Source organism: Chlamydotis macqueenii, chromosome 5, assembly GCF_036417535.1.
Source record: "Chlamydotis macqueenii isolate bChlMac1 chromosome 5, bChlMac1.mat, whole genome shotgun sequence".
In the NCBI taxonomy this organism is placed as follows: domain Eukaryota; kingdom Metazoa; phylum Chordata; class Aves; order Otidiformes; family Otididae; genus Chlamydotis; species Chlamydotis macqueenii.
The window spans coordinates 37,933,541-37,957,968 of NC_141560.1; the positions used below are offsets into that span (position 1 = coordinate 37,933,541).

The 24,428-nt window shown below is 44.6% G+C and overlaps 1 protein-coding gene across 6 annotated transcripts in view; it reads right to left on the reverse strand.

Moving 5' to 3' along the window:
* ACTN1 (actinin alpha 1) overlaps positions 1-24,428 on the reverse strand; it is a 92,122-nt gene that overhangs the window by 36,368 nt on the left and 31,326 nt on the right. For all 6 annotated transcript variants that reach the window (XM_086747975.1, XM_086747973.1, XM_086747977.1 and 3 more), the window contains exons 2-3: positions 12,161-12,275; positions 6,759-6,878 (exon numbers count right to left, since the gene is read on the reverse strand). In XM_086747975.1, the coding sequence (XP_086604101.1) occupies positions 6,759-6,878; positions 12,161-12,275 (235 nt within the window). The remainder of the gene's footprint in view (positions 1-6,758; positions 6,879-12,160; positions 12,276-24,428) is intronic.

The window sequence follows — 24,428 nt, forward strand, 5'->3', positions numbered from 1 at the left end:
GCCTAAATGCTTGTTGTTTGAAACAAGTCTAAATATGCCAGACTACTTGTGTAGGACTTCTTTCAGTCATATAACTGCCAAAAGACAAAACAGAACATTCCTCAAAGTACATCCATCCTCTTGAAGAGGAAGCAACGACTCATGCTGACCAGTCTGAGCAGACCATAACATAAACTAAGATGTTAAGCAGATTGTGCTTTATTGCTCATTGGACTCTGCCATATAAATCAGCAAGAGTCAACAATTCGGAGGTTTTAGAAAGCAACTGCTTGCGTGTGTGAGGCATGATCTCTGTAGGATGAGGGATCAAGGTTCTGTGGGGAGGTGCTGGGGGGATGCTGGCCCAGAAAGGTGCTTCCACCATGTATAGATTAGTGCCAAACAGTCCAAACATTGAGCAGCTGGGTCTCAAGTGCTGATCCTCAGCATCTACAAAAATTCCACACAGACTATATATGTTATAAAATTTACAGCCTTCACTTGTTTGGATAGTGAAACTAGCTGAGCTGCCTTCTCCTACTCATTCTCTGGCAGGTTCCTGCATGGCAGAAGGATTTTTCAGAAACAACTGATAAGTTACAAGAGTATTTTCAGTAAGAAAAAGCATAGAATTAAACCCACTGTTTGGAGGTAGAATAATTCAAGTCCTAACAAGGCTGCTAGAAACCACTTTTGTACTACTGTAGACACTTCTGTGCCACTGCTTCCATAAAGCTGCCCAGCAGGAACATATAATGCTCCGGGGCAAGGAGAAAATCACAGTACAGGCAACTGCCACCTGTCTGGATCCTGTCACAACAGTAACGACTGTCAAAATTTTTCTTTTAAGCTGTTAAAAAAAAGGTTTTCCTCTCATGAAAAAATTTCAAAATGTGAACTTCAGTGTATTCAAACCCAACAGACAAGCAAAATGCGCTCCAAACACACTGTTTCAGAAACCATGTCCATCCAGTCCAAATTCTTGAAAGCCAGTGATTTAGCGATACGTGTGGTGCAACTTCCAGTGTAAATTAGAAGGATAATCTCTGCTGTGCTTTGACATATATCTGCATTGGGGATTTAAAAGATAGAAAACAAGACATATCACCTTGTTCTACTGCAGTAAACACCTGCGTCCACTCCTTCCTACACTTACAAGTACACATAGATATCTTGGTGGGGCATCAGTTTGCCCAGAATTAAATAGCTAACAACTTTTCACTGCATTATGAAAGAAACACAGTTATTATTGCAGGTATGAAAAAACCCGTGTTTGCCTGTTGACAGTTTTCTCACAAATGAATTTTTTACAGGTGTTTTGGAGTCAGGGGGTTGTCTGCTAGGCTGATATAAGAAAATGTCACGTGATGGAAAGGATATTAAGTTCAGCACTTTTTGCATTCTCCACCCCTCCAATAAAGCACTGCAGTTAACTTAAAGGAAAATCCTTACTGTTGTTACAAATATTTGAGATACTACAGCTAAAATAAATATAAAATTGTTTTATTCATGTGATAGAGATTTGTGGAGATTTTCAGAAAGCTAAAAACCCCAATGCTTGTAAAAACCCCAGCAGCTGGGAGGAGGACCCTAGGGTACATTTAAGATCTGAAACGAAATTGAGCTCTTTACTTTAATGGACTAGATTAAAATCTGATGGCAATACTTTAATGTTGAAAATGCCTTATGAACACTAATAAATCAATCAGTGAGCTGAAACAGGTAATTAATATTACTGTTCCATGGATTTTAATTGGAAATAAAGGTCAAGATACTTACATAAAACCAGATGGCGTTAAGTTGCTAATGTGGCATTAGAACTCAGCACTACGCTCTGGTCATGTTCTCAAATTCCAGTTTTATAAAGTTAGCTGGTGGAATTAAGGTGGAAAGTATCCTTCCACGGCCCTCTTCATTGCATTACTCATTTAAAAAAGAAAACGATGTGTGCTCCCTGCTCCCATGTCTGATTCTTCCTTAGCAATGCACCAAAGCAAAGCCGCTCTGGAAGAAGCCCAGAATATTTCCACCACTTCATCTCTATGTATTGTTTCACTTTGCTCTTTAGCCCTCACTCACTCACTCAGTTTCCCATCCCTGCATTCCCCAGTGTCAACCTCCTTTTCCTTTAGGAACCCTTCAGAGCCCTCCAGCTGCTGCCAGTCTCTTTCTAATACAGTGGAATATGGCCAAGAAACAAAAGTGAAAAACATGGTTGCAGAACAGGTTTGCATGAAGCCTCCTGCTTCCTGGTGATGACGAGAAAGAAACTTCACAGGAATTGTTTAAAAGTTGAACCTTAACACTACAAAGCTAGAGCAATCTAATGCTTAATTAAAGATACTGTGTTTCTTTCCCACTGATACAAGTAAGGCTCAGTAATGCGAGAGCAGTTCACATACAAAAAGGCTAATAATCAGACGGGATCTTCTGCCTGACCGTGCTTTCCAAGTGCTCTTCCAAGGCAGGACCTCTGCAAGGGTCATCTGCACTTCCTCCACCACCAGCAGCTGTTGTCTGAACAGCAGCAGCAAGCACATGTTATTAATGTGATTTATGTTCAGCTTGGGGGTGGATCAGGTGCTGGCTAAAGCTGATGAGGCATCTGCATCCACTGGAACAAAATTTTTTGCACCAGTGAAGATGCTTCCGCCCAGCTCCCATTATTGTACCAAACAGCATGAAAAAATATGCAAAACCTACAGTATTCTCATCCATTTGTTTGACAGTCAATTAAGGGCCTGACAAATATTCAGTTCTTAAGAGCAAGACTGGCTGGCTACACAGATGTGGCTTTAAAATGCCACCGCCTTTTTAAAATGCATGAACACATTTCAAAAAAAATGCAAAAACGATTAAGCTCACTCTTCTACCCTGGCCTGGGTAGTCAGAAGCAGAATCAGTGCTACAAAACTCTTATCCCGCGCTAGCTACTTCTGAGTTGCCCGCGAGAGCCACTGGCTACCCCACGGAGAAAAGGAGTTGCAGGGGATGAACAACTGGCAGGATGGCATTATGATCTGGGAACTGGAGACACAGAGTGACAATGGTGACATAAAATAAAGGCTGCTCTGCCTCTTGTTTATCCTAACAAAAGCCAAATAAAGCAGGATGAGAATCCATGTCCCTGTCTTCAGAAAGCATGTTGCTAATGATGGTCCAGCCAGATTTAGGACAGATGGCTGGCACTGATGACGGGGGTGTGCATCTCAGCTCTCTAATTATGAGTGGGCAGGAGCCAGGGACAAATATAATGCTATGTTTCTCTCATTGACATGGAGAGACCTTACTTCCCTCCTCTCTTCTCTGTTAAATGTATGCTTGCTCTGCCTGGTGCTTCAGTAGGTGTTTTGGGACTTCTGCAATTGTTGACATCTCTAAGCTTTATTTCGCCTTTCACGTGCACAGGTGAGAATAGGGATCAGTACATTCAAAGTTCTCTTTATGCTGAACTGAGCCACATCTGCCTAAGAAAGCAGCAACTTTCTATACAGATTAGAGGTGCAAATAAAACAGTCTTAGGGTCACATACCTGACCTATTCAATCTGTTAAATCCCAGGAGCATTTGAGACCAGTACGGAATCTATTATAGCAAAAGAAGGCTCCTAGGGTCTCAGATGACAGTGGTATTGAAAAGCGGACAAAAAACCATTTGGAAGCTGCACCAGGCTAGAGTCTTCCTTGATCCAGATTTACACAGATCTGCCGTATGCCACAGCTGTTTTGATCCTACGGACTCTGGCTAAATAAAGATGTTTAGAATCACCTTGAATTGTTAACAGTCAAAGATGGTTGTAAAAAGCAGCCCTTAGGTCTCATTGCCTGTTCTGTTTGCTTAGCTTACTCTTGTTTTAACGCGGCCATGGAATATGTCCTGCACTCATGCTGTGTGTTCAAGTCCTCTTCCACTCTGGTTCTCGTTCACTGGGATATGGCTGCAGAGCTTGACTTGTAAACAGCAGAGAGGGATCTTTATTTGACGAAATGTGAGATAAATGCCATGAAAACATTGCCGACGTGAGAGTCTCCTTGGGACTTTCTGGAGCTTATTTTTTAACCACCAAAAAAAAAAAAAAAAGAGTACAGCTGGGCTCCATACCCTTCACACAGGACCTTGCTGCCCAGCAGATACCCAGAGATGGAGCAAGCCACCTCGAGGTGAGGAGGTACAGCCCTAGCCAGTACCACCACACTGCTGATGGATGGTCGCTTCTCCTCTGACAAAAAAGCCACGTGGAAAACTTGCTAGATCAGTCCAACCTGACTGAGACATTTACAGCTCATTTTCTTGGTGCAGGGTTATGATCACCTCATTAGCTCTTATCTTCTACTTTGCTGCTTCATGATGTCTTTCTAAAGTCCGAAAGTAAGGCCTTAAAATTCATGCTCCAGGAAGGTTTATAATCCCTTCCATGGACTGGAGTTATTTCATTAACTGGAGTCACTGCTGTGCTGATCAAAGTAAAAGTCCATTTTTATAGCTGATGCGTAACTTACTGCACACCAAGCACCTGGATGGACGGGCAGGAGCTCCTGCAGAAGGTTATGTTTCCTGGTGGCAACCAGAGTGGCCTTGGCTTGGTCTGGGTGCATGGGCAGGCACTGGGGTGGGGGACCCCATGCTGTGTTTACACTTACATGGCCTGAGCTGGCATCACAGCACAGGCTTAAGCGCTCTGTGTAAAAATCAAAGCTAACCTTGGTCCAAACTTCAGTGCTGTGCTACCTTTGGTAGTACAAAGAAACCCATACGGGTTCACCACATAGCTGCGTGGGTACCAGGACAAAGGAGAGCCAGGAACATTTGGCAGGGGAGGTCAGGATCACTGTTCAAATGGATATAAATTATGGCTTCTGTCACAAAATGGCACATCACAGCCTATTTCTGAACAGGGTAACTGCTATGAATCTATACTGAATAACTGGGTCCTGGAGAAATTTGGTCACACACCATTTTGCTTGCAAATGATTTCTAAGTGCTGTGAAGGTACAGTCATGGCTGATTCAGGAGCAGAGATCAAAAAAGAAAAATCCAGTGAAAGTAGAGGAAAAGCCAAACTACTGCCAGGGAGAGCAGAACCAGGAAAAAAAAAAAAAAGGAGGGGGGACACTAGAGCAAGGAATCTAGGTTTTATGCATGCTCTAGACTGCCAGAGGGATTCAAATGTCTGCTCAAGAACCAAATGGCAGCAGGAGGTGTCTTAAGGCAGAAGACCTCTAGCTCCAGGTCCAACGTCCAGTTTGAAAAGAGTCCCATATAGATATGGGCTACTGTATCAGGCACTGGATGCATCAGTCTTAAAGACTGACGGGCACAAAATGACCTTAGATACGCGTTTGTGCTACATAAACAGTACCCAGGGCCAGCAACACTCTCACCTTGCTCCTGTGTGAAAAGCTGAGAAAATTGAAGAAAAGTTTTACATGCAAAATACCAACATCATTGAGCCATTTAACTTCTTGTATTTTGCTCTTAAATACCAAACACAGTAAAGAAGCGTCTGCAGTGTCCCTGGACACAAGTTTCAAATTGTTCCAAAGTCTTCACAAAATTAAAGCAGTATGTTGAGGTAAAGATCTCCGCAAGGCAAACATAAGCACCTGCAGCGCCTGAGGTATTCTGCCTGATCAGACACAGAACAAGCAAACCATAGGATGGGCACACATCTTGGAGACGTTCCCAAGAGAATGTTTGAAAGACCAAAACTGGGGACAGCATGCTGTCACTGCTCTGACTTCCTGGACTAAGAAGAGACACGGCTTCAGTCCTGCAGCCCCACGACTCTCCCAGAGGAGGAATGCTCCTCCAGAACTGGATCATGGGCTCATTTCCTGGCTCTGTCATGAGTTTCCCTGGAGAAACCACTTTCCATCTGTAAGATGGAGATAACAAACCTCCTTCATTTTCTGTGGTCACTGTGAAGACAAACCTAGAAATACCACAGAAGCAGAGTGCCTCCACAGCAACAGTGACAGCATAGGTAGGACACGGGTTGAGAGCAGCGGAAAACAAGAGTCACAAAAACACAAAAAAGATGAGAAATTGTTAAGGTTTGTAAAAAAGCAAACTACCTTACTAACCTGCAAGCCCTTCTGGGTCTTGAGTGACATATCTACAAAACACTCACCATCTTTGCTAAAAAGACAAAAATCCTACACAACTCCCTGCTATCTGCATGATCCACAGGTTTGTCTTGAGGGCATCCCTGCCCTCATGTGGGTGCTTCTCACACTGGTCCCTACACAACAATACACAGGCTTCCAGCCAGAGCACCCAGCTTTCTGGGGTGCACAAGAAGCCTGGAAGCCCTCAAAATTGGAACCTCTGTGGTCCTTGACCTGTGCTGGGGACTGCACTTGGCTTTGACCCATAAGATGTCCTACAGCAATAGGGGATCCTTCCCAGCAGTTCTGCAACAAGCTAAATACAAGCAGCTGCTACGGTTCAACTGAAACTTTTCTTCATTTGAGAAAGAAACATCTCAATTAATTTGTTTCTGCCACTGCTCAATGTTTTCCTTAACTCATGAGAGCCAGGAGAAAAGCAGGACGACCTAACCAATAAGCCCAAGTGGGAATCAGGTTTGGCAGCTTGGTGTGAAGATGGGATTTAAATCCAGAGTAAAGGCATAATATATCCCCTTATTTTTCCTCCATGGCTTATTGCACAAGGACATGGCAGGGCTAGAGATGCACAAAGGGAAATGACATGCAGCTGTGAGAGAAAGGCAATGGCTAAGCACAGCTTGGGCCCAGACACATCAGCCAGTTTCTTTACCTTCTGCTCCAATAGATACTAGTTTGACTCCTTTGCTGGCAATGAAATCCAAGGCCTTGTTCACGTTGGATATTTTGTGCACTCGCATTTTGCCTCTTTCAGGCTTAGCCAGACGTTCACCTAACAAGAAAAGGGGGGGGAGAAAAAGTATTAGAAAACAATTCTGAGCCCTTTCTTCCCTGGCAGGTGTTTCCCCATGCTGGTGGCTCCTGCTGCTCAGCCAGGCAGAGGGTAGACCCCCTACATCCTTTCTTGACAGTGAATGGAGGACAGCCACACTCACTGTTAAGTACCCCCAGAAAGAATCAGACAGAAAAATATCTTTTTGTTGCACCCCAGATAATTTAATAACAGAGGAACTGTCCGCACCGAGTCCTTTCCATAGTAGGATTGTATCAGAGGTGAAAAGGTCCTTCAAAACCCCACTGAGCTAGGCAGTGGAACTAACGTCCATACCATTAACCACATACAACGATGCCTGCAAACAGCACACACTTCCCTCCCCCACAAAGACCAGTGAGGAGCTTCCCTCCAGCATCTACAACACCCAATTAACAAAGTAAATCTCTCCTTCTTGGAAATCCCTACAGTCAAATATGAGGGTGATCTTGTATCTTGCCTTTTCTTTTCCCCAGTCAGGACACAGACCTCGCACCTTTCTCGTCTCTGCACTGAATGGCCACACTGCCTGTGTCAGGAAATAAAAGCACTTCTTTGGCAAATGGCTTTGTAACGGTAAAGACTGCCATCACAGCTCCTTTCCATTACATGTCTAATGTATCTCTAACTCCGTGCAATGGTCTCTTGCACAGTGGTATGCATTTTGAATGTTTATAATAAGGCAGAGAGGGAAGCACTCTAGCTCTGAGGTAAGAGCAGGCAAATCTCTGACAGAAATGAATCTTGGGGCAAATGCCAGCTCCTGACTGGAGCAAAGCTGGAAGATTTGGAAAAGTACTTTCTTGACCTTATTTATTTGAAAGAGTTGCATTAAGTGCAGTCATGGCCTTCTTGATAGGCTGTCTTAACTACGCTTACAGCTTACTTTTACTAACACTAACCCAACACACAGACTAAGCAAAGTAAATCTGGGACAGACAAACAGGCTTTTCAAAGGAACCTCTGCTAGAAATATAATTAGATGAGACATCAGGAACCATCTGTATGTGACACACAACACCAAAAAAATGAGCAGAATGGCTGCTTTCAGATCACAAGTTCCAAAATACAAAAAAGACCTAAACAAAATGCAAGCAGGTTTTGCGCTTTGAAAAAAAAGTTATGAGGTAATTAAAAAGAGATCAAATGGGCAAGTCCAGGCCAGTAATTACTCACCTGACCTATACAGTTCCAAAAGTCTCCTGCTATATCTTGAACCTGAATATTTAAGTCAATGTGAGCTGACTCAAAGCCTTTATTTGAGGCTTATGGGTAAGAAAGAAGAGTACTTTTTAACGAATTCTTTTTTCAAACTAAAACTGGATGACTTGTTTCCTAACAAAGGAGTGAAGAAAAGCTACAAGGGAGAAAAACAGATTATCTCCATAGCCATGCCCTACAAAGAAAAAAACATTTTGGAAATAAAAATCCTTTAAAAGTGTTTCAGAGATTACTGTAGGCTAGTGTCATTAGCTCTCAAGCTTAAGGATAAAACCAGATTCACTTTCAAAATGAAACACTGATGTGTGACCCTTTAAGTAAAAAATGTATTCGTGGTACTACCTCCATCCTAGGATTAAAAAAAAAAAAAAAAAAATCTCTTTTGCTTTAATGGAGCCTCAAGTACATGTCATGGTACATTGCCTTCTTTTTCCATTTGGATAATGCTAGTCATTCTAAATAAAACTGGAAGCATTTTTTGTGACAGTTTCACAATAGACTTAGGCAGACTTATGCTGCCAAATGTCAAAAAATGGGCTGAGCCAGCTAACATATAACCATTTTCTTCAGCTGATGTGACTGTAAACTAGCCTTGCAAAAAAAGAAAAATAAAGACAAGAGATTAGGTTTCAGCTGGAACAGCAAACCCATCCAATCCACCTTGTGGCCACATGCTGTGCATTGCCAACACAAGGGAGAGCGTCTGAACTGCTCTCCCTGGGGCTGGGGAGAGCAGGATTGTTCCCTCTGGCAGCAATGTGATCCTCAAGCAGTTTACAGTGATTGCAAAACTGCAGTCTCTTTTTCTCAAATACCGCAATAGGATATTTGTTTTAGAATCTTTTTTTTTTTGGAGAACTTAAAAAGTCCCAAAACCTGATGGCTATTTCCTTCAGACTTGGACTTTATTACAAACTTAGATTCCAAAGGAAAGCTTCATCTGGTTCCATGCCATACATTATTAATGATTTAGACTGTTAAAAGGGAAGCCTGCTAGAAATATGTTCTACTTTCAGCTATTTGCATCATTGCTGTACTTCTCCCAGCTGAGACAATGAACGTGGTCCACTCGCTTCCATTCTCTGATTCCCATGTACCAGCCCAAGGCTGTGCTTTAAAAGCCAAACAATGCAAGGAAGTGTTGGCATAGAAGTTGTTTACAGCAAATTTGTTCAGGAAAAATTTCAATTAGTCATTCCTCCTCTTTGGGAAAAAAAAAAGAAAAGCCTCATAACTTTATTTTAAAAGTATCAAACGTGAGCTTAGCCTTTTTCATCCGTCTTGTGGTATTATTTTTAAAATGGCTTTGTCAGGGGAAGGAAACACATGCAGTGAAAAATGAAAGTGTATCTTTTCAGGCAATTTCTACAGGGGGCTCAACTGTTATTTCCCAACACAGATGCCAGCAGGAGAGGGCTGGCAATGATGAAGTCCCAGGACTGCCTGTGGGACTTCCCCCACCGGACAGGGGCTGGGGGACTGAGGGGCTCTGGCTGGGCCGGAAGGGGACCTGTCAGCAGCACAGCTCACCACCAGAAGGTATCGGGCTGAGTACAACTGAGGCGCTCTCCTCTTGCAAAACATCACTGCTTCCCGTACTTCAAGAAATTGCATTGGATGGGAAAACTGCTTCCTAGCTGCCTGGCAGCAACATGTCCCCACGGACACATGGGAAGGTCTGCTATGAAACAGGTCTCCCACAGTCCCAGTGGCACAGTCCCTCTCCCAACCTATGGTCTCCAACAGCTTCCCTAAGGCAGGCTCCATCCCTCCTCCCATGAAAGCATGGTGGCAGCCGCCGCTGCAGCAGAGACAAAGGGAGACAGTGCTCCCTCACTCCCACATACTCCGGATGGGAGGCCAGGTGGAGAAGGAGCTCTCAGCTCCACGCAGCTCTCGGACAGCCCAGCCCTGCGCCTTCCTGGCTGAAGGCTCTTATGGCCATCACCCTCTGGGTTAGAGGAAAAGATCAGCCTGCCACAGAGCAACCTTGCCCATGCCAAGTTTCCGTCAGCAGCTCCACAGTCCCCCAAAATATGGGGAGAAGAAGGTGTGGAATGAACCAAGAGCTGAAAGGAAAGTCCAGAAGCTGGAACTGGAGGGCTAAGAGCCATCCGGAGACTCACCCTTTTGGCAGCTGATAAGTGGGAACCACGGCAGGAACACACAGGCAAGCCCTTGCCAACCAGCAGGAGACTCCTTACCCCAGCGTTGCTCCTGGGCTGGGCTGCTGCTTCCCCAACTACAGGCCAAAGGGGCTACTAGTGGGGCCAGCAGCTGGAAGGAGGCTCCTTAAGAGCAGCAAGGCTCATAACTGGAAATGGAACTGCCAATGATGGAAATGAAATGGAGAAAAAAAACAACTGTGCTAAATTTCTCCTTTTTTTTTTGCCACTGTACCTAAGAGAACTGTGGTTCTAGCTTCTGCTGGCTCTAAGGAAAGGATGCTCAGTCCTTAGTGTGCAAAGGACCATGGCCTCTGGTGGGATGCAGCCCACAGCTGCTCCCCATGCCTTTGCCTGTTGGTCATCTAGTGGCAGGCTGTGAGCACTGAGTCGCTCTGCAGTGGACAGGGAAATGCTGTGCCCACACCACCAGTGCACTCAGAAGCTGCTAACTCCTTCCCAGATGGGGCGGGGGGTCTGACAGGCCCTGCCAGTGGGCTTCCAAAGGGACAATAGGGGAGTGGGAGACAAGGCAAGGAAACAAAGTAGTGTGAGACAAGACTCTCTGCTTTAGTGCCAAGCCTCATCTGCCCTTCCCTGTTCATGCTTCTTTCCCCTGTCTTCCAGTTCACTAATTAGCAACTAAGCCATCAATGTCCATCTGCCCCAGCTTCCAGGCTGCAGCCCCTCCTCTGCAAGGGCGCATAAATACAGAAAATAAACTAGTAGAACTCTGCTACCCCGTTTCTTACAGGCACTGCAGAAGCAATGTGTGTGCTGCAAAGCTCTGATAATTTAAACTCTGATCCCCCCAAATCCCCACCAAGGACAAAAACCCTAAGGTTTTATCCTATATTCATAAATTCTGAAAAACACAAATACTGACAGCATTTTTGCAGGAGCTGGCAAAGGGGAAAGAAAAGAAGGGAGGGTCAGAGGGAAGGCAGTCTGAGTGCTTCTATCATGGCAATTTTATTGGAAAACATACCCAGAAGGTCAGGAGTGCAACTCACTGGGTTGCTATTACTAGCTTAAAAGCCACCAAAAGAAAGTCTGTGAGCACACAACCCCAGTTTCATATACACAATCCTATCCCCCCTTGATGCCTCCCACAATACTTTACTAAGGTATTTATTTCATCAGCACATCAACAGGGATTACTCCTTATAAGAAATAATCCCTAGGAGATATCTGTCAAGTAGTGGGACACTTGTGATAGGGAGTGAAAATAAATCTGACCTAACTTGTTCACGCCACTGTTTCTATTTCAGACTAGGTTTTCTGGGATTTTGTTTTTCTTAGGGATTTTTCTTTTCCCCTGAAGGCTTGAGCACTGAGCTCAGATTGAAACTAGAATGGAAAAACTTCAGTCACAGCTGAAACTGAATGACACAGAAGATTTACTGGTTTGACTCCCCTCTTCCAATAACTTCTATCCCATTCCCACTGTCATGTGGCTTTGGTATGATTTGCCAGTGCAGTATTCCCACACTCTCCCCAGAGCTGCTTCGTCAGCCCTGCCAAGCAGTAAGAGTTGTTGCCTGAGCCTTCACAGGAGGCTGTACATTCCTGACGGGCAGAAGAAAGCCAAGAGGCAAGAGCAGGAATGCAATGGGCAGCCTGCACAGGCCATGAGGCTTGGAATACGTTCCAAAAGCATATTAATGCTCACTGTTGGAGACAAGATATTAGTTAGGGAGAAATTTGTTCTGAATCAGAAAGCAGCTGTTCTTATATTCCAGCAAAATTTGCAGCATTATAGCCCTTGCTGTCCCTATTCTGCAAAAAAGGAGGAGGACAGATTTCAGAACAGAGATGCTCAGGACACTTACGAGCACCACACAGAACCTCTCTCACCTGAAATGACTTCCAGAAGTAACATGAGTTTAAGACCATCCCTGAAATCTTCCTCTATGTTCTCAATCTGTGTCCCAGCCTTGCGGAGGTGAGAATTACACCATGCTGTAAACGTCTAAAACACAGGAAAGAAGAGAGAAGAAAAAAAAAAAAAAAAAAAGGCAGTCAGTAATCTTCCCAGAAGCCAAACAACAGTTTAGAACCAAAGCCAGGTACTATGACACAGATTCAAATGCTGGTTAGGTTATTATCTTTCCACCCGCTGTCCTTGTGGAGCACAAGCATTAGTACCTAAATATCCAAGGAAGTTGCAGGGTGTTCCCATGACAGAGGGATTCTGAAAGGGACAGTCACTTCACGGCTCCAGCATGTCTGATTTTCTGGAGTGGCCCCTACATTTTGTATTTGGTTTAGAATACCTTGAAACTGTTTTTAAGGCATGTTAAGTGCTCAGATTGCTAGGGACTCCAGTGGTGTTAGATGACACATCTTAACATAATACGAAGGAGAATGGAAAACAGCATTCCAGATCTTCTTGTCTCTAGACAGGTGCTTGAGAAAAAAAGGACCATTCTTCTACAGTCAACTGCCTCTTGTCTAATCCATCTACTCCATTCCCAGCAAACACTGCAGCCCTTAGACACTCTGAGGGACAGTGTGCCAAGCTCCTCAGCCACATAACCCACATCCCAGTAGTGTCTGTTCTGCTGCCTCCCTTCTCACTGACTCGCTGCTAAGCAGACCTCCCTCCCCTGCCTGAGTCCCAGCTTCCCTGCCTCCTCATGTGTAAGAGTAAATGCTTTCTGAATAACGACGCTATCACCTGTCTGGGCAAAAGTGCAGGTCCTAGAAAGGATAAAAGTAAGCATTACTTAGCAACCCTACGGTCTAGCACAGTCCCAAAGCCCCACTATTTGAGAGTCTCTGGCAGAAGGATCATTGCAGCCACCTCAACAATAGAAATCACAGCCACTCTGTAATTAGTGATATTATGCACCACCACTGGAGTAATAACAGTAGTCTGAAGCGTGAGAGGGACTGAGGTCCAAACTACAACACAGTCAGCAGCATTCAGGCTAAACAAAACTTTTTGGAAATGCCTTCTGACCTCAAGTGGTCAGGATAAAAGGATCTCTCACATGAGAGAAATGAATTTCACAACTGACAACAGTCCACATTTTTTTGTGGCTGCAGTCTGTCAGCCCATGCTCTGAACAAAGGGCATGTGGGGCACCAACAGGGAAGAGACCATCTCATCCAAGAGATGGGATAGTGGGGATTATCTCAAAAGAGTACTATGTGAACGGGTCTGAAAGAGAAAACTGCGTGCTGCCATTTGTCGGTCAAAGCACAAGAAGCAAATATAAAACATCTCAGACGCCTCAGCATGGCATGGTCTTAAACAGCTGAATCAAAAAGCTCAACCTGGAGATGCAGCAGCTGTTTGACACAAAAGTGCTGTTTGAACAGTAAACGGTAGCAACCCGGTCTTTTAAGGCAGACAAGTTTGTCCAACTGCTAATGAATGCGTTTCACAGTGTTTGAATAGGACACCAAGTAAACCCTTTCCCTTTGTACGAACTGATAACCCCTCATCACTCTTCAAACAGCAGAATGAGGTTACTCAAAAAATGAGCAGCTCCAAAAGCTCAGTGCTACCACAAGGAAAGGAGGTCCTTCTTCCCTCCCTCTCCCAGATATGCTTCCAGAGCCAGTTCAATCACTGACCCAGCAAAGAACTGTTTACTTTCTCTGGTAAGGCCAATCTGCTCAGTTAGTGCATGGAAGCAGTTCAGCAGAGTTTCTGCAAGAGAAAATTGGGCGTACATGGGCCAAGCAGGAGGGTGGAGTGGACCACAGCAGCCATGCCATCTTAGGCTGCCGGAGGACCGCAGCAGAAAGGATGCAGCTGATACTGAAGAACAGCACGCCAGAAATTTAGAAATGCTCCACCACTACTTACACCATGCACAGGATTTCAAAATATTATCCCAAATGGCAAAGAGCATTAGGGTACGCTCTTATTGTCTGGGAGTTGGGCTTCCTCTGCTAACCTGCTCACATTCATGCTTACATGACTACAAATAGCGTAGCAGAATCTTTCCTTGGAAAAAGCATTGCTCAACAGCTGTCGAGCTTCCCACTGTTGTGCTCTGGCCTTGCTCTCTGCCGGGGCTGTGGGATGGAGCAGGATAACAGCACAGCTGTAAATACTTTCACGGCAATGGCCCTTTGGATGGAGGCATGTATTGTGAAAGCCTGAGATCTCTTTTTTTTCAAGATGGTCTGGTTTCCTTCCAGATTTGGAAGCTTTAAAAAAAGAGTAAGTCATTAAGCACCTTTTATTGCTTTTTATTGTTATTCCCCTGAGAAATAAAAGTGAGTTTTTTTCAAATAAGAGCAGTTTTATTTGAAAGTGGGCCCTGTATCCTGAAGTACATCCTTTTGGCACTACTTTTTTCATTCCACTGTCTGCATTGTGTTATGTGAGCAGAAGTTCATTTATTTGGCTCCCTTTTGCAGCCAGGCTCCTTCACTCCTCCAGAGGTGGTGTCCAGAAGTCTGGGTTCTTTACCCGGTGTGCAAAGAGCCGATCACACACAGAGTTATTTATTTCATTTTTGCACAGAGATGGGTGCTAGATGGCAAATGAAAGCAAAGATGCTTTCAAATGCTACACCATCATCACACATCACAGTATGACAGCAAGTTATGTCAGGAAGGTTGTGGATGCCCATTAACCTCCTCATTTTTGGAAAGCAGACAAAGCAAGGCATCTAGAGCTAGTGACTGGCCCTGGGTCACATTACAAAATCCATGCTTAATTGAGGAGGAAGCTCAAAATTAACTCATAGGCCACCAGACCACATTTTTATTTCTTGTATGACTTCTCTGAAGCCATTTCAGTTTTGTTTTCCACCAGCGCAAAGCAGATCAGAACATTCTGCTTTAAATCATGGATAATCCCAGTACAGCTCAACAGAGCATCTCTTTGCACGTTTTGAGGATGGAAGAGGATGACAGGGTCTACACTGCTAAGACACACAGCTTAAATTAAAAGCCAAACACAAATCTTCTGAACTTTAGAATCATGGAATGGTTTGGGTTGGAAGGCACCTTAAAGATCATATAGTTTCTACCCCGCCTTGCGCTGGGCAGGGACACCTTCCACTAGACCAGGTCACTCAAAGTCCCATCCAACCTGGCCTTGAACATTTCCAGGGACGGGGCATCCACAACTTCTCTGGGCAACCTGTTCCCGTGCCTCACCACCACTTAGCATTACTACAGAAGCTGGCAGTATAATGAGATCACTGAGAGTATTTTTATTGCTGCAAGAGTCACCTGGGCTTGGTGGAAAACTAAGTCCCAGAGTCAGCACTTAAACTTCTTTGCTGTAGCCATCTCCGCCACATCATGACCTTGGACATGCTGAAGCAAGACAACTGCAAAATGTTGCCATTAGCCACCAGTAGCAGAGCTGACACCTCAGCTCCTTCAGAACATGGACTACAAAGGGTTACTAGACAGAGCACACACAGTTCCCACAAGATGACTCCCAGATGTCCACACATTTTCTCAAGGCTCCCTTCAGGTCCTACATGAACTCCAAAACACCGTAAGCAGCACATAGCATATGGGAACAGCAACAACCAGCAGCCCAGTGTGGATGCATCTGATAATTTCACAAGGGAGCAGGATTATGAATGCTTTTAATAAGAATGGGCGTTTATTGCAATGGGATTCACAAACTATATTCTTCATAGACCAACCCAGAGCAACATGCATCATAACATAATGCTTTATGTTGCATTTGCTGCATATACGGCACAGGAGTAAAATATCTTCTTACTTCAAAGTAGTAAATTAGAAAAACATTTGACAGACGGATAAGAGAAGGCTGGAGAAATGTGACAGAAAAGTCGAGGGGAGCAAGAGAAGGGAGGAGAGATGAAATTTTTGCTGTCTGCTAGGTCTTGCAATCCCAGCAGTCTTGTTTGGAGCCTTTTTTACTGACTTGGCTTCATGCATCTGCATAGAATCCTTTTTGTTATTCTGGGAAACCTACTGAAACCACCCACTCACCCCATCCACCTTCTGGGCAATGCAGTCACTCCTCCCCACGCCCTGAGTCACAGCTAGCAGTGGCAATCGTCTTGCAGCGGCCACTAAGCCCTGCTGTGCTCCCTGTCACCAGCAAACAAGCTTTTGAAAGTGGAAAGGGATGCCAAGAGCAGTCAGCCATCTTTCTGGCATGGGTCTGGCCCTGAAAGCAGCCAGACAACAAAATCCCAACACCTGTGTTTGCTGGGTTGAGGTGAGGTGCACCCCAGTTCGGAGGGCAAAAAAGCACTGCCAGGTGGGAGGCACTGTTTCCTCAGTCATGAGCTCAAACCACTGCTCTGAGGCAGCAGATGTGCTTCCTTGCTGCCTGAAGATGCAGAAGCCTGGAGATTATACTCCCACTTACCTCTAACTCCCTGTCTCAAAGATGAGGAAACAAATACTCTGTTAATCTTGAAGCTTACAGAAAATTCACAGAGCTGGAAAACTACTTACTGTTAAATAATAGCACAAAAATATACCATCAACTGGATTTTCTCCATACAAATCTCACACCATAAATTTTCTACAGTAACTGCACAAGAAGTGCAAACAGAGCTGTGTTTCTTGGCCCTTGGATCTTTCCATATATTGTACTCTTAAATTTAATTTTTGGGCACAACAGATTGCCAGGATCCCTCTCCAGGTCTGCCTCTTGTTCAGTGTTCACAATGGAGGACACCTGATGAAGGAGCACATGTGTGTTTGCGTGTACATGCATGCATTTCTCTTCATTCATCTCTGCATCCCCCACTCCCATCTTGCCTTTTTTCAGCTTCATCAGCAAGATCCTGGACACTGAGATCAACTCTTGTTATTTGTGTGCTGGGTGCTGTATGAACAATAGGTCCTTCATATTCTACCACAATATAACCTGTCAGATAATAAAAAGAATAAAAAATGTTACTAAAAGCAAGCAAATACGATTAACTGTTTTGCTGCTTCAGAATATGAAGCAGGTTTACTGCTGGGGTAACCTCTACAAGCCTACCTGCTACGTATTTTAACAGGCAGCACACCCTTTCTCTGACTACATGAAAAGCCATTGCTTCTTCAGAGTTCAATGTATTAACCCTTGCCTGGGCATGAGCTAACAAAAAAAAAACCAGCCAGGTGATTGCTTGAGGTCCTGAAGCCAAAACTTTTATGAGATACCATCTTCAGCTAGCTCCTTCCAGGTATTTCCCAGTCCTGCCAACGGCAGACCTACCTTGTTCTCCCTGTATCACACATGCATGCACACATGCACTCTTTGGTACTCTTTGCGCTTCCCAAACTTTTGCTTTTCCTCCTGAAAGCCAACAACCTTTCCTCCTCACACTGTCCTTTCCAAATTCAATACTGTTCTGGTACCAAGGTGGCTCAGGCAACGTTCCTGAAACCTGGGGAAGCAGGACAGCAAGTCAACATTTTTAAGTTTAAAGAATGCTTCTGCTTGGAGAGCAGCAGTGCCGTGATACCACTGAGAGTAGATCTAGAGAGCTCTTTGCTGCAAGAAAAGCGTCATAAGGCACTTCAGCCACTGAGCAATTTTAGCAATGTAAATGTCGAAGCTACCACAACCACAGAAATGACAGCTATTTAAAAAAAAAAAAAGTGCAGTTCTATCTCTTTGTGGCTGTGACAGTGACATTCCAGCTTTATCTGACCTTTCCAGATGCTCTTTACTTCTCTTCTTGCTACATCACTCTTCCACGCAGCCCTGCTTTTCCATGGGTGAGTGTAAAATTTCTGACACAGCCAGAGACTGCCATACTTGTGTAACAGCCCTAGAGAAGCTGAAACTGAGACAGAGCAGTGCTGCTTGCCTCCTTTCTGAGAGGAGAAAGGTTTGGGTTAAGCAATCAAAGAAAGAATTCACTGGAGCACCACCTTGCCAGAAAACCACCACCATGCTCAAAGAGAAGCAGTGTTCACGGCCACCAAGGCGCTCTCCTTCCTCGTGTTTACACTGGAGGATGAATTTTGAGCGAGTATTTCAAAACAGCTCAGCTGTTGGGATGTGTCCACAAAGGTTTGGCTACTGTTAAGAAGGGGATGGAGCTGCTAGCACACAAACCTCAGCCTAGCAGCACAGTTTTACGCTGTCTGCACACGTGGTCTGCAAAGGGAGGTCTTGAACAGGCTGAAAGCTATGGGTGCTAGCCCAGGCTTTCTTCCAGTCTTGTAGGGAAATGACAGGAAGACTCTCTTTCCAGTCACTAGAAAAGCAAGCAGGATATTGAAACAATACATCATGCACAGCTGGAAAACAAAATAAATTTACCCAGCTGCAAGTGCTGCTCTTCTGCTAGCTGTGTGTTCGGAGGAGTGCACCTGGGCTCTGACCGCACAGCCGCAGGCTGCCTTCCCCGCCCGGCCTGAAAGCAAACGCTCCGTGGTTACTGGGCTGCTGAGACAGATCTGCTCAGCCTCCCAACAAATTCCACTGCCAGTTCCGCACTGCAAAGAGTTTTATTTAAATGAAATTATCTGGAACAACAACTGAGGCACTCAGCTAATGACGACTAATGGTTTATTAAGAGCAGGCACAGAACTGCTGCACACGTGGCTTTTTTTAAGCAATAGAATTACTAGTAATGCAATTCCAGCTGCCCCAAAATGGGATCCTTCCCACTTTGGCAATCTGGGAACTGAATATACTGTACCAAGTAAGGAGGATGCTTACCCACAGTCACCACAAATCTCTCGTGCTCCTTGAACAAACAGACTAGGCCATCATTAGCTTATTAATCGGAAAGGTTTGGACTGAAAGGCTGGGCAGGCCATGAAACAAACCTCAACCATCCAGTCCAAGTTTCCCTGCACTCAGCACTAATTCATTATCAGCAATAACCCCCAGGGTCTCATATGATTTCCCCCCTTCCTGGTGCTACTGCTCTCTGACAGTTTCTGTGGCACTCCCTTCTCTGAATCCTCCTTTTGCACCTCAAAGCGCTTGGAAGAACTGCTGGAGTCTCTGCTTGTCACCCTCCCCACACCCAACACAGACTCCAAAGACCGGCTTGGTTGCAGCTTCTTTTCCTGCCCAAGGCTGTGGTATAAGCTGACAAGGAGGTGCGCAGTTAATTGGGGAGTAATCACAAAATAATTCTGGATCCTGTCAACACCTTGGCACAAGAAAGGCCATGGTTGAACAAGACAGATCCCACCAACAACCCTGGTGAAGAAAGCTGGGCATTGAAAGGGCCTTTCATGAAGTACAACTGTGACCAGATAAGCCAAAACACAGTCTGGAAGCAACAGAAGCTTTATATGCATATGTATTAGTGGTTTTCAGCTGCAATGGGGGAAGTGCAGCCCTACAGCCCTCACCTCTATATACTGCACCTCTTGGCTTACTCCTTGCTGTACCTGCATGTCTGCTAGGACGCTCAAAAATACAAATGGCTGTACTCTCCCTGCAGAGGAGCTCTAGGGATTGGAGGTCCTCTACACAAACCTCATTCCAAGTCCAGGGAGCCACTCAAAGTGTCTTTTGTTTGAACTTGAAAAAAAAAAGATCAGCTATCATTTCCCATATCCTGCAATTTCATCTTCTAACCTGAAATACCCGCACTGCACATTGCTTTGCATTTGAAGCCACCTAACAATTTTAAAAATAAAGGCATTTGATAAACCCTTTCAGCATTTACTCTTTGAGCCCATTCTCCAGGACACAGGGGTGGTTTGAAGAGCTTTGTTTGTGTTGAAGTTACACTATCAGCAGCTGACCTGTAAAGAATTACAAATATGATGGTCAATGAGATCAACGCCGCACAATGAAGACCTTTGCTTTCCAATGGAGTTGGCCAATTCTCTTAGAAAGATCAAAGGAATTAAATGGATATTCAGAAGGAATCATTACAGACATTCGCAGCACTATTTCGCCACCTCCGCAAAAGGAGTTTAGTACCACCGGCATCAGTGGTAATGTCCTGTTCTGGTTTAATTGCAGCTGCTGAGTTCCAAGCGTGGCTAAAAGACAAAATATAGCCCACGCTGCTTCTGAAGTGCTACGTCCTGGAAATGGGAGGTATCATTACACTGTACTGTGTGTTACCAGCATCCACCTAAAGAACCATTTACTGCCTGCATAAGGAATTACTGAGGATGAAAAGGAAAATTGTAAGTTTACTTGCATTTCCCAACTCCAGGGCACAGCTCCTGCAATTTGGAAACACAGAGCTCAGTCACTGGTTCTTAGCCACTTCCCAAAACCTGTTTCTGCAGCTCAGGATGAGAACAACAATACAGTAATAAGACCCCCAGCCCTAACTGTAACCGCATAAGCCAGGTTGGATCCCACTGGGAACATGAAGTTCACCACCAAAGCCTCTCCGTGTCCAGAGGAGCTAGGAATCATTGCACAGGAAAATAAATCCTCCTGACAATCAATTCATCCTTTTGGATGATGGCAATGAATCAGCACATCACTTGCAAGAAGCACAAGTAAATTAGTGTAGGAGTTTTCATTTTTTTGCTCAGTGGAATACAGTTCTCAGTGTCTTGCACAATTTTTAGTTCTCCTCTTCTGGAAAACAGGATAAAAAAAAAAATCCAGAGATCCTTCTACACTAGTTTTCCACTGGTGTGGTATTAACTGCTTTGGAGTCAGAATAATCCCTTTTATTAGCTAACAACGGGCCAAACTGGCAGGGGCAGAAATCTCAATCCAGCACACTTCCTGTCCAAAACAGGGTAAATATTTGTTATTTCTACATTTGTGTTTTTGGAGCCTTTAACTCCATTTCTGCTACACAGCTGCACCATTCCAGGAATAATCTGCTTTTGGCATTTGAAAGCTACTGACCATTAAATCAACGAGTCAGCTGGCACTTCAGATCAGTAAAGTACAAGCTCTCTTTATCCCAGAGTTCCCAGGGAGCACTGATAGCTAGGAACTTACAAGAAGTCTCCAGACATGCAAAACCCATGCATTAACACCGTACATGGAGACCAACTGGCTAGAAGTATAGTCTTCTAGAGTTTATTGGGAAGCTCTGACTTGCAAGGCTGACTTCCTCTCTCCTATGAAATCAGCTCATAAATGTCAACTTGCTTCAAGCTCTCTCCTAACAAAAATTAAACAGAGCAAGTCTCTGCACTTTATATGCTGAGCTTCCCAAATGCTTTATAGCATTTGAAGACACACTGGAAGAAATAATTTTACTGAGCACTAGGATGCAACTATTCATGGACTGAAAAGTGGCAAAAAACCACTGAAAGTAAGATTGTATGGAGGCTGAACTCCAACTGTCCAGTGCAGGATTGGGCCAGGACAGTGGGATGAAAACTTTCATGAGCAGGCTTATGTCCCTCATGGCAGGCCTGCGCTTCACATCTCACCACTCTGTCAAACTTTCTTGGAGGGTTTATCCAGACTCGGTACTAATTTCACAGTGAGGTGTCACCCACTCAGTCTCAGGAAAAGGCTGAGGTGGAAGACAGGGAATGCCTGTAAGCGTAACTCAGGACATGTGGATCTGCTGCAGCCACAGCTTGTCTGAGAGCATGGGAGAAGGGTATGGGAGTTCTTTCAACTGGAAGCAGGACATGGATGTGCCCCCCCTCCAGTGGATTCACATTGCTCCACAGGCAGATGTAAATGCAACTGCTATGCTAAAGGTTTGTCTTGTACTTCTGCTCTCATGGGGCAGGTGAGGCTATCAGTTTATACTAAGTTCAAAAAGCCACAGTGCAGGAGCCGATCTGGCTAAAAGCCCTTTTGCAGCACAGATTCAGAGACACCTAGCACTGCCCAGAGCCCTCTGTGTCCATCTCGCGTGCTGCTGCACTAAGGGGCTGCTTCCTGCAGCTTCCTGGGAGAATTCACAGGTGCTGCTTTTTCTGTGGCTCTTCTTCGGCTGTTTACTTTGCTGATGAAAGGGAAGGGAGGAAGAGGAAGTTAAGTTTCATTTATTCAGGCTTTCTAAATACAGAGCTAAGTAAACAGGTTGAATAATTGAAACAACTTAAATATATTTGCCCACTGCTCCGTCTGGATGCTGCAAAATTAGCACAAAGTGTTGCTCCAGGCTTTTCAGGCTGCAGAACTTTAGTGACTCTGCAGCTCTGGAAGGCAAAAACCCTTGAAATAATATGGTTTTCTAAGGGATGATGGCAAGTGCCCTGGCTAGAAGAACCTATAGCTGCATTTCTAGTGAGAAAGGGACTCCAAAGCAGTGTTTGGCATGAAGCCTGAGCTTCCTGACAAAGAGCAAGGAATCAGAAAGGCACCTGTATCCAACAGTTTCTGAAGGCTACACAGCATGGATTTACTACGTACTTGGGCTCCACTCCCATCCCTGCTGACACAAACTCTTAGCTAAAACATACTTTTGGACACACTTTTCCCCTTGGCCATCATCACTGTCCCTGACTTAGCATGCTGTCAATGCTCAGAGTTCTCATGCTCATTTGCAGCTGTGACCATTCACTTGATATGGGATTTTCCAAAACTAAGAAAATAGCTCCTGGGACAAGGTGACTGTCTTGTACACGTACTACCAAAGAAGTAAGGGCCATGAAGATTGGTAGGGACCTTACTGTGCTAGACACTACACAGACACAGGGTGAAGAGCTGCTCTGTGCTCCAAAGCATGTTCAATACAAGACTCGGAGATGAGTGCGGAGACAGTGCATCTCAGAACAAAGAGGCAGCATTAGTCAAGGTGCTTGGCAGCGGTCTCAGCACACCCACGACCTACCTTACCAATATCATAATAAACTAAAGAGATATTAATAAAAAAAAATATATATAAAAAAAGGCTGACCCTATTTGAAAAAAACTAAGAACAGTTCACAAACCCTACCAGCTACATAACAGCATCTGAATGGCAGCCTCCTATGCAAGACTGCAGGATTGATTCCCTCACACTCTCCAATATTTGGTGCCATCACGCTATGTTTTGATGCCATCACCTTGTTCTCAAAAGCTACATCCTGCTGCCACAGTGCAATTTGCTCTAGCTTAGTCCATGCAGTTGGTGCTGGCAGCTTAACTGGAAAGGAAACAACAAAACTGTGGTTGTCTATAGCAGATTACTCCTAAGAGAGCGAGGCAGTACAAACAAGAGCAAGAAAGTTTGTTTGAAAATGTAAAGGGCAGGTATTTGGCATCAGGAGCTGACAAAGGTGAGAGCTGACATCTCACAGCAGAGAGGTAAGAAGAATGGGACAGGCAACACGGGGCCTTGAAAACAAAGACAAGCACCTCACATTTAACAAGGGGAAGAAAGGGGTGCTACTTGAGAGATATGAACTGAAAGGGATGTTTTAAGTGATGGGTGACAAAAATTATCACAGTAGCTGTTTGGGCAAGTATGATTGGATTGCTTCACGGAGGTCAGAAAAAAGTGATGCTGCAGTTACTCAGACATAAGACAATTAAGAGCCCCTGTGGGAGCTGCATGGGAGATCTGTCAGCCATTCTGAAGGGAATGAAATACCAGATCAGAGCAGGGAATGTCACATCTATTGTCGGATGAAAGGATTTAACTGATCCGATAGTAGACAAGATATTGAATGTTTACATAAAGGCACTATGAAAAAAGTCCCACCAGTAACCCATGTGAGAACTAAATGTCTTCTAAAAGGCAAAACATGGAACTGAGCCTCAGGAACTCTGAACAGGGACCACCCTGGCGCCCCCCTCTCCCTCCCACCTCCATTCCTACAACAAAGAAACAGAGAGACTGCGAAAAGACGGAGCTGCTCTTGTATCTACCCCAAAGTAGATGTGCTCCTTTCATTCGCACACCTAGAGCAGCAGTTGTCGTCACTTTTTACTGCTGTTACCTTTGTGAAGCCAGCACAGATAATCAGGACAGTGCTGAGATCTGCACTTTCTCATGCACGAAGAGAAGTAGGACTTCACTGTACAATATTGCCAGTGTGTCCACTTCATCTCCCATTGAACCTGCAGGCTTTCAACTGTGCATAGACAAGCAGTGTCAGGATGATCAGATCCTCAGTGAATCACTAGGAGTTGATCACAGGCATCTCTCTTCCCTGGCTGTAACTCTTAGCTGGGCACACACATTTGCACAGCTGTAGTGTTTTCACTTATACTTTAAATACCCAGCACATTAAACAGTTAAGAACAACACAAATTCATATACATCAGTGTCTGTGCATCCTGTGTTGTGGGGAAAGATATTTATTCAGGTAATTGTCATATTTA